This window comes from Oncorhynchus gorbuscha, linkage group LG18 (assembly GCF_021184085.1).
Source record: "Oncorhynchus gorbuscha isolate QuinsamMale2020 ecotype Even-year linkage group LG18, OgorEven_v1.0, whole genome shotgun sequence".
Classification (NCBI taxonomy): domain Eukaryota; kingdom Metazoa; phylum Chordata; class Actinopteri; order Salmoniformes; family Salmonidae; genus Oncorhynchus; species Oncorhynchus gorbuscha.
The window spans coordinates 2,623,284-2,634,148 of NC_060190.1; the positions used below are offsets into that span (position 1 = coordinate 2,623,284).

A 10,865-nucleotide genomic window follows, 5' to 3' on the forward strand; every position below is an offset into this window, starting at 1 on the left:
TTTAAAATGAATGGGTTTATTAGGAAACACCATGTCTGCCTCTGTAAAATGAATGGATTTATTAGTTAAAATTTAATACATTTTTTTGACGTCTTTGGACTGCATATTTGCTTTTAAAAAAAATAGGTTAAACCAATGTATTATTTGTGTGTGTGTGTGTGTGTGTGTGTGTGTGTGTGTGTGTGTGTGTGTGTGTGTGTGTGTGTGTGTGTGTGTGTGTGTGTGTGTGTGTGTGTGTGTGTGTGTGTGTGTGTGTGTGTGTGTGTGTGTGTGTGTGTGTTTTCGGTCGGTGCTGCTGTGGGACATGCAGTATAAAAACCATTGGACAGTACCAACGACTGTCTATTACATTGACAAGATATTCGAGTGACCGATCTAACAATGGAAATATATGTCCTCCAAAATGGAGGAGGGAGATTCTTAGATGTGAGAAGTGTGCAGGAGTGTGTTCTGTCCTCAGACCACTGGTATGGAGAAGGATAAGACAGGGTTAAATAGTGGAATGGGGTGGTAGTGTTCTGGACTAGGATTAGACAGGGTTAAATAGTGGAATGGGGTGGTAGTGTTCTGGTCTGGGGTAGGATTAGACAGGGTTAAATAGTGGAATGGTGTGGTAGTGTTCTGGACTAGGATTAGACAGGGTTAAATAGTGGAATGGGGTGGTAGTGTTCTGGTCTGGGGTAGGATTAGACAGGGTTAAATAGTGGAATGGGGTGGTAGTGTTCTGGTCTGGACTAGGATTAGACAGGGTTAAATAGTGGAATGGGGTGGTAGTGTTCTGGTCTGGACTAGGATTAGACAGGGTTAAATAGTGGAATGGGGTGGTAGTGTTCTGGTCTGGGGTAGGATTAGACAGGGTTAAATAGTGGAATGGTGTGGTAGTGTTCTGGACTAGGATTAGACAGGGTTAAATAGTGGAATGGGGTGGTAGTGTTCTGGTCTGGGGTAGGATTAGACAGGGTTAAATAGTGGAATGGGGTGGTAGTGTTCTGGACTAGGATTAGACAGGGTTAAATAGTGGAATGGGGTGGTAGTGTTCTGGTCTGGACTAGGATTAGACAGGGTTAAATAGTGGAATGGGGTGGTAGTGTTCTGTGGTTAGACAGGGTTAAATAGTTCTGGAGTGTTCTGGTCTTAGGATTAGACAGGGTTAAATAGTGGAATGGGGTGGTGGGTTTTTAAAGAGGGTTAATAGTTGTCATGGTAATTGTCCTTGTTCCCGTCTTACCTGAAGTAAGGGTAGGTTGTGACGGGCCTCCCACTCCAGTACAGTAGGCGGCGGTGTAATGCAGACAAACCCGACAAAACAAATCATAAAGAAGAAGAAGCGACTCTTCAGTAGCAGCTCGCAAAACCAAACAAACAAAAAAAAAGAGTTAAAAGTGTCCAAACACGTCCTATTGATGTTAGGCAATGTGTTTTAAATACACTTATGTTTACACCTTAGTACCGTTAATCGGGTTTTTAAATTTCACATCCAGTTCGGGACGAGGTTGTTTGTCTGCTGCGTTATAGATAAATGGCTACGGCCGTTTCGACGGCACCAGTAGCTGAAGTTAACTTAGTTAACTTTTCACCAACACGTTTTCCAGACATAAACAAACGGCTTGTAACAATTTATATATTAAGTTAAAGGATTCATTTTTTTACTTCGGTGAGTAAAGAACCGTCGGTGTCCCCATCTTTCGTCAAACCAGCTGGCTACTATAAGTATCTTTTTGTTGGTATATTGACCTAAGCTAGTTGACTAACATCCCCGACCATGAGCTCACTAAGTTACTCCCCCCTTGTTAAAGAAGAGGAGGTCTGCTGGACGGAGAAAGAGGGTATGTTGGTGAACAGTGTCGTGGAAGAGGAAGAGGACGTTATTACAGTGAAGGAGGAGGATGAAGAAAAGGATGCCGTTTTTGGAGTGGGAAAGGAGGAGGCTGCCACAGTGAAAGAAGAAGAGGAGGATGTTACAGTGAAAGAAGAAGAGGAGGATGTTACAGTGAAAGAGGAGAAAGAACCTTTTGGAGAGGAAGAGCAGGATATCTCAAAAGAGGAAGATGAAGTCGTTTTGGGAGTGAAAGAGGATGTGACTGAAGATCTGATTAACACCAGTGAGTATCTTAAACACAGGCACAAACTACTGTCTTGCACCCCCTTTTGACTTGAATGAAACCCGACATGTTTACACATGATATAAAACTCAACCTTGTATCTAGTTCAATGATGAAGACATGGATGTCTCACAATAAGGTGGGGTTGGGTTTGCAAAATGGGTCAACTTTGAGAATCTCTATCTCCTGAGGATGTTTTGGCATTCAGCTCCAAAAAGTCACTTTCTGAACACTTCTACCATGGGAAAACATGTTTGGAAGGTTTCTGAACACTTCTACCATGGGAAAACATGTTTGGAGGGTTTCTGAACACTTCTACCATGGGAAAACATGTTTGGAAGGTTTCTGAACACTTCTACCTTGGGAAAACATGTTTGGAAGGTTTCTGAACACTGTTTGGAAGGTTTCTACCTTCGGGAAAACATGTTTGGAAGGTTTTGGAAGGTTTTCGTTCAAATCAAAGAGGTGCAGTCAGGAAGGGATTGAATTCATATGGAACGACCCATTGTTTAGTAGCCTAACAAATATGTTTACTTAAAATGTTGCCTGTACTGACTTGGCTACCCGTAACTTCAATTAAACACAGTCTCAAATAACTGTCTGTCCCTTTTCATTAATCGTAACGGCACACATTTCAGCAAATTAACGCCTGTTTCAAATGAACGCCTGTTTCAAATTAACGCCGAGTCTAAATGAATTGTTTGAGGTTACCATCAATTACCATGACTTGTTTACGAAGTTTAATGTTGGATTTGTTACATTGACATAATGAATGAATAACTCTGGGGAAACATGATGGTAGTCAGCCCTAGTTACCACAGTCAGAAAGCCCGCCGCCTCCACCAATCAGATGAGGGAGTGTGATGACTCGTAATGCCGACCTGTTTGACACAAATTGACACACCTTGATTTTAGATTAAAATGTATTATTATAAAACAGCTAAACAGAAATGTTCACTGAATTTTTTAGTTGTTGAAATTGTCCGAATTTATTATTTATTATTATTATTTGTATTTTTTGTGGCTGATTTCAGATGAACTTCCCTGTTACATACTAATTTATTTAATTTAACATGGCCTTGCAGTCCAATTTTTTGGGGCTGGATTTTGTACCAGTTTCTGTCTCTGTACAAAGGCATCGTCTTCAAGCTATGGAAGAGGACAAAATATTTAATCCATCCAAACACATTGATGATCCCTTTGAGAATGGTGAGGTTATTAATTACACTTTGGATGATATACAATACACCCAGCCACTACAAAGGTACAGGCGTCCTTCCTAACTCAGTTGCCGGAGAGGAAGAGAGGAAGGAAACCGCAGTTTTTTTCACCATGAGACCAATGGTGACTTTAAAACAGTTTAATGGCTGTGATAGAAGACAAGTGAGGATGGATCAACAACATTGTAGTTACTCCACAATACTAATGTAATTGACAGGGTGAAAAGAAGGAAGCCTGTACAGAAAAAAGTGTGTAAATATATATATATATATATATATATCTCCTGTTTGCATCAAAGCACTAAAGAAATACTACAAAAAATGTGGCAAAGCAATTCACTTTTTGTCCTGAATACAAATGGTTATGTTTGGGGCAAATCCACATATTACTTAGCACCACTCTGCATATTTTCAAACATAGTGATGGCTGCATCATGTCATGGGTATGCTTGCAGTCATTAAGGACTGGGGAGTTTTTCAGGATAAAAAAAAATAGAATGGAGCTAAGCACAGGCAAAATCCTAGAGGAAAACCTGGTTCAGTCAGCTTTCCACCAGACACTGGGAGATGAATTCAGCAGAATAATAAGCTAAAGCACAAAGCCAAATATACGCTGGTGTAGTTACAGTTTGACTTAAAATCGTCTCGAAAAATCTATTGCCAGACTTAAATGGCTGTCTAGCAATGAACAACCAATTTGACAGAGCTTGAAGAATTGTTTTAAATAATAATTAGCAGATATTGTACAGTCCAAGAGCATGTGACTTAAATGTAAATGTTAAATGTCCAGGTGTTCAGTTTTTCCTGGAAGATTATTTGTTTAGGAGAAATCGCTCCATTTTGTGCGTCACGTTTAGCTAAGAAAAAAACCTGTATCCAGGATTGTGTAAATCTATTCGCATAACACAACGTTAACTATTCATGAAAATCACAAATGAAATGAAATCAATATGCTAGCTCTCGCTTAGCCTTTTGTTAACAACACTGTCATCTCAGATTTTCAAAAATATGCTTCTCAACCATAGCGAAACTAGCATTTGTGTAACAGTATTGATAGCTATTGATAGCTGGCGTTAGCATTGTCCAGTCCAGGTGCGTAAAACTCTTAGACGTAGAAAAGACAGAAAGACGTCAAAGCTGTAGTCGCTGCCTGGGGATGCTAACATGTATTGATGTGTATATTTATGTCAATGGGATATGGGCCTGGGGATGCTAACATGTATTGATGTGTATATTTATGTCAATGGGATATGGGCCTGGGGATGCTAACATGTATTGATGTGTATATTTATGTCAATGGGATATGGGTCTGGGGATGCTAACATGTATTGATGTGTATATTTATGTCAATGGGATATGGGCCTGGGGATGCTAACATGTATTGATGTGTATATTTATGTCAATGGGATATGGGCCTGGGGATGCTAACATGTATTGATGTGTATATTTATGTCAATGGGATATGGGCCTGGGGATGCTAACATGTATTGATGTGTATATTTATGTCAATGGGATATGGGCCCGGGGATGCTAACATGTATTGATGTGTATATTTATGTCAATGGGATATGGGCCTGGGGATGCTAACATGTATTGATGTGTATATTTATGTCAATGGGATATGGGCCTGGGGATGCTAACATGTATTGATGTGTATATTTATGTCAATGGGATCTGAATGGGCCTGGGGATGCTAACATGTATTGATGTGTATATTTATGTCAATGGGATCTGAATGCGCCTGGGGATGCTAACATGTATTGATGTGTATATTTATGTCAATGGGATATGGGCCTGGGGATGCTAACATGTATTGATGTGTATATTTATGTCAATGGGATCTGAATGGGCCTGGGGATGCTAACATGTATTGATGTGTATATTTATGTCAATGGGATATGGGCCTGGGGATGCTAACATGTATTGATGTGTATATTTATGTCAATGGGATATGGGCCTGGGGATGCTAACATGTATTGATGTGTATATTTATGTCAATGGGATATGGGCCTGGGGATGCTAACATGTATTGATGTGTATATTTATGTCAATGGGATATGGGCCTGGGGATGCTAACATGTATTGATGTGTATATTTATGTCAATGGGATATGGGCCTGGGGATGCTAACATGTATTGATGTGTATATTTATGTCAATGGGATCTGAATGGGCCTGGGGATGCTAACATGTATTGATGTGTATATTTATGTCAATGGGATATGGGCCTGGGGATGCTAACATGTATTGATGTGTATATTTATGTCAATGGGATATGGGTCTGGGGATGCTAACATGTTGCTAACATAACAATGATGTGTTTCAGTCTGTAATGTGGATGAAGTTATGAATATTTATGTCAATGGGATATGGGTCTGGAATGTGTCTGTAATGGGATTAAGCTGAATACTTTCTGAAGGCACTGATAAGAATTTGATATACAGTCAGACCAATCAGATGACCGGCTTCATCAGTGCCATGGGATCTTTAGTGACCACAGAGTCATGCTCAGATGACATGTGCCATGGGATCTTTAGAGACCACAGAGTCAGAAGGCCCGCCTCCTCGACCAATCAGATGACCGGCTTCATCAGTGCCATCTTTAGAGACTACAGAGTCAGATAGATGACCGGCTTCATCAGTGCCATGGGATCTTTAGTGACCACAGTCAGAAGGCCCGCCTATTCAGATGACCGGCTTCATCAGTATGGGATCTTTAGAGACCACAGAGTCAGAAGGCCCGCCTCCTCGAAATCAGATGACCGGCTTCATCACTGCCATGGGATCTTTAGTGACCACAGTCAGAAGGCCCGCCTGGACCGGCTTCATCAGTGCCATGGGATCTTTAGAGACCACAGAGTCAGAAGGCCCGCCTCCTCGACCAATCAGATGACCGGCTTCATCAGTGCCATGGGATCTTTAGAGACCACAGAGTCAGAAGGCCCGCCTCCTCGACCAATCAGATGACCGGCTTCATCAGTGCCATGGGATCTTTAGAGACCACAGGGTCAGAAGGCCCGCCTCCTCGACCAATCAGATGACCGGCTTCATCAGTGCCATGGGATCTTTAGAGACCACAGAGTCAGAAGGCCCGCCTCCTCGACCAATCAGATGACCGGCTTCATCAGTGCCATGGGATCTTTAGTGACCACAGAGTCAGAAGGCCCGCCTCCTCGACCAATCAGATGACCGGCTTCATCAGTGCCATGGGATCTTTAGAGACCACAGAGTCAGAAGGCCCGCCTCCTCGACCAATCAGATGACCGGCTTCATCAGTGCCATGGGATCTTTAGTGACCACAGAGTCAGAAGGCCCGCCTCCTCGACCAATCAGATGACCGGCTTCATCAGTGCCATGGGATCTTTAGAGACCACAGAGTCAGAAGGCCCGCCTCTCGACCAATCAGATGACCGGCTTCATCAGTGCCATGGGATCTTTAGAGACCACAGAGTCAGAAGGCCCGCCTCCTCGACCAATCAGATGACCGGCTTCATCAGTGCCATGGGATCTTTAGAGACCACAGAGTCAGAAGGCCCGCCTCCTCGACCAATCAGATGACCGGCTTCATCAGTGCCATGGGATCTTTAGAGACCACAGAGTCAGAAGGCCCGCCTCCTCGACCAATCAGATGACCGGCTTCATCAGTGCCATGGGATCTTTAGAGACTACAGAGTCAGAAGGCCCGCCTCCTCGACCAATCAGATGACCATCATGGGATCTTTAGTGACCACAGTCAGATGACCGACCAATCAGATGACCGGCTTCATCAGTGCCATGGGATCTTTAGAGACCACAGAGTCAGAAGGCCCGCCTCCTCGACCAATCAGATGACCGGCTTCATCAGTGCCATGGGATCTTTAGAGACCAGGGTCAGAAGGCCCGCCTCCTCGACCAATCAGATGACCGGCTTCATCAGTGCCATGGGATCTTTAGAGACCACAGAGTCAGAAGGCCCGCCTCCTCGACCAATCAGATGACCGGCTTCATCAGTGCCATGGGATCTTTAGAGACCACAGAGTCAGAAGGCCCGCCTCCTCGACCAATCAGATGACCGGCTTCATCAGTGCCATGGGATCTTTAGAGACCACAGAGTCAGAAGGCCCGCCTCCTCGACCAATCAGATGACCGGCTTCATCAGTGCCATGGGATCTTTAGAGACCACAGAGTCAGAATCTTTAGAGACCCAGCCTCCTCGACCAATCAGATGACCGGCTCCTCTGTTCTCGGAACGGAAACCCTTATACTAGATGAGAGTAGCAACAGTTAGCTACTTGGCATCTAAAAGAGAGTCCACAACTTTACCCATTTGCGAAAATGTTTGTCCTTTCTCGATGTTGTGAATTTTTAGTGACGTTGCCAACGCTTGTTCCTGAACGTATTTAGTTATTTGGTCCACAAACTTGAAAATCGAGGCATGCAATTTTGGATAATGAGGTGTTTCTCCTACGAACCAGAATACTCGCCATCCCATTCCTCATCTGATTGGTTGAGTAGGCCGGTCTTCTGACTTTGTGGCTGTGGTAACTAGTGACCACCATTTTTATAGCCAGTAAGAAACGGCTAGCCATTGACTGCTAACAGCTGAGAACTGCTAGCTAACTGGCAACACAAAACCATTCAACTTCGGGAGAAATCGGTTGATCGCCCTCTTGGGGGGAAAAGTAAGAACTGCCTGAACATGCACAGTCAGAGTATACTAAGACAAAATAAATAAAATTAAGAAATGCATTAAAATGCTGAAATTAAACAATTTACTATGCAAATTAGCAAAAGTTGTGTGCATTAAGGAAATGGATACCTGGCTCCAATAGAAGCCCGTCTCCAATAAGAGCCCGTCTCCTATAAGAGCCCGTCTCCTATAAGAGCCCGTCTCTATAAGAGCCCGTCTCCTATAAGAGCCCGTCTCCTATAAGAGCCCGTCTCCTATAAGAGCCTCCTATAAGAGCCTCTCAATAAGAGCCCGTCTCCAATAAGAGCCCGTCTCCAATAAGAGCCCGTCTCCAATAAGAGCCCGTCTCCAATAAGAGCCCGTCTCCAATAAGAGCCCGTCTCCAATAAGAGCCCGTCTCCAATAAGAGCCCGTCTCCTATAAGAGCCCGTCTCCTATAAGAGCCCGTCTCCTATAAGAGCCCGTCTCCAATAAGAGCCCGTCTCCAATAAGAGCCCGTCTCCAATAAGAGCCCGTCTCCTATAAGAGCCCGTCTCCAATAAGAGCCCGTCTCCAATAAGAGCCCGTCTCCAATAAGAGCCCGTCTCCTATAAGAGCCCGTCTCCTATAAGAGCCCGTCTCTAATAAGAGCCCGTCTCTAATAAGAGCCTGTCTCTAATAAGAGCCTGTTGTGTTCAGTGATTTAAGCATATAAAAGCCTGGCTGTTTATCTAAGTTTACGGTTTATTCACTATTAGGTTTATTAAATGCAGAACTGACAAGTTCGATAGTGGTTTTATTAGTCTACAAAGCACTACAGCCACTTTGATTACACGCTATTTTATTGAGGGAACTAGTCTAGATTAAACCTTGTAGGAATCCAGTCTGGAGTAAACCTCATAGGAAGACCGTCCCATGGCACTTATCGCAAGAGTTGGGATGTTAATGCTGGTGTCCTGGCAAAATGTCCATTCATCCCCTCCCCTCCTCCTTTAACTATTCCCCAGGTTGTTTCTGTAAATGAGAATATGTTCTCAGTCAACTTACCTGGTAAAATAAATCGTTTTTTAAAATTAAGATTTCTCTGTTTTAACCAATAGTGTTTTTGTTTGTATTTGACAGGAGAGAGACCAGACTCTCACTCTGACAGCGGGAAGAGTCCTTCAGGGGATCCAGATCCAGAGACGTCCAAACCAGCAAGACGACACCACTACTGCCATTGTGGAAAGAGTTTCTGGTGGTTAGGGCACTTTAGAGACCATAAGAGAATGCACATAGGGGAGAAGCCTTACCAATGCTCCCAGTGTGAAAAAAAGTTTTCGCCACTTATGGAGCCTGAAATCGCATAATAGAATACACACAGGAGAGAAGCCTTTCCACTGCTCCCTGTGTGGAAACAGTTTTACCCACTTAAGGGCCCTGAAAAGACATGAAAGGACACACACAGAAGATAAGGCTCATCACTGCTCCCAGTGCGGAAAGAGTTTTACCCTGTTAGGGAGCCTGAAAAGACACGAGAGAATACACTCTGGAGAAAAGCCTCACCACTGCTCTCAGTGTGGAAAGAGTTTCAGCTGGTTAACAAGCCTGAAAATACATGAGAGAACACATACAGGGGAGAAGCCTTTCCACTGCTCTCAGTGTGGGAAAAGATTTTCCCAGTTAGGGGGATCTAAAAGAACATAAGAGAACGCACACTGGAGAAAAGCCTTACCACTGTTCCCAGTGTGGGAAGAGATTCACCCGGTCAGGAAACCTGAAAAATCATGAGCTAACACACTCTGTATATAAGCCTTATCACTGCTCCCAGTGTGAAAAAACATTTTTTTCATCAAATGCCCTGAAACAACATGAGTTAACACATGCTGAAGAGAAACCTTTCCACTGTTCCCAGTGTGGAAAGAGATTTTTCTTATCAGGGCACCTGAAAAGACATGAGCTAATACACTCTGCGGAGAAGCCTTTCCACTGTTCTTATTGTGAAAAGGGTTTTAAGAGTTTATGGAACATGAAAGTGCATCAAAAAACACACACAAAGGAGAAGCCTTCCACTGCTCCCACTGTGGGATGAAATGTACACGGTTTCAACAATTCAAAGAGCATGAAAGAATCAACAGCGGAGAGAAGTTATTATTGGTCCCAGAGTGGGAAGGGATCTAGAACAACACATGGGATTAGAGCCATTTGTGAAAGATAATCTTTTGAAGATAGTTTGGTTTATTTATTGTGTATAAAAATGTTGTGAAAGATATTATTCACGTGGAATATCCCTTGACGTGAGGGAACATTTATATATTACATATATATATATACATTTATTTATTTGAACAGTTTTTTTTGGGGGGGTATCTGTACTTTACTTCTTTTGTTAAACTTATTTGACGACATTCCTAAAGAAAATAATGTACTTTTTTTACTCTGTACATTTTCCCTTGACACCCAAGAGTACTCATTACATTTTGAATGCTTAACAGGACAGGAAAATGGTCCAATTCACACACTTATCGAGAGAACATCCCTACTGCGTCTGATCTGGCGGACTCACTAAACACAAACGCTTCATTCGTAACTGAGTCAGGGGCTCCAACCCTCAGACATATCTGTGAATTAAAAAAAACAAGAACATTGTGCTGTCTGGTTTGCCTAGTATAAGGAATTTGAAATGATTTATACTTTTAAAATCAAATGCTTTTAGACTTTTACTCTAGTATTTTACTGGGTGACTTTCACTTTTAGTTGAGTCATTTTCTGTTGAGGCATCTTTACTTTTACTCAAGTATGATGGTGTGTGTATGATTTCTCAAGTATGATGGTGTATGTATGATTTATCAACTATGATGATGTGTGTATGATTTCTCAAGTATGATGATGTGTATGTATGATTTATCAAGTATGAT

The 10,865-nt window shown here is 42.7% G+C and overlaps 1 protein-coding gene across 1 annotated transcript; it reads left to right on the forward strand.

Annotated features, from left to right (window-relative positions):
* Positions 1-1,354: 1,354 nt before the first annotated feature.
* Positions 1,355-9,630, forward strand: LOC124002799 (zinc finger protein 189-like). The gene is made up of 2 exons (XM_046310537.1): positions 1,355-2,102; positions 9,091-9,630. Exons 1-2 carry the CDS (start codon positions 1,763-1,765, stop codon positions 9,315-9,317), a joined length of 567 nt encoding a protein of 188 aa, XP_046166493.1. The 5' UTR covers positions 1,355-1,762; the 3' UTR covers positions 9,318-9,630.
* The last annotated feature ends 1,235 nt before the right edge of the window (positions 9,631-10,865 follow it).

Coding starts and splice junctions, on each gene's coding strand:
- LOC124002799 (XM_046310537.1), top strand. CDS start 1,763: ATGAGCTCACTAAGTTACTCCCCCCTTGTTAAAGAAGAGGAGGTCTGC. Junction 2,103..9,090: donor TGAAGATCTGATTAACACCA/GTGAGTATCTTA, acceptor TGTATTTGACAG/GAGAGAGACCAGACTCTCAC.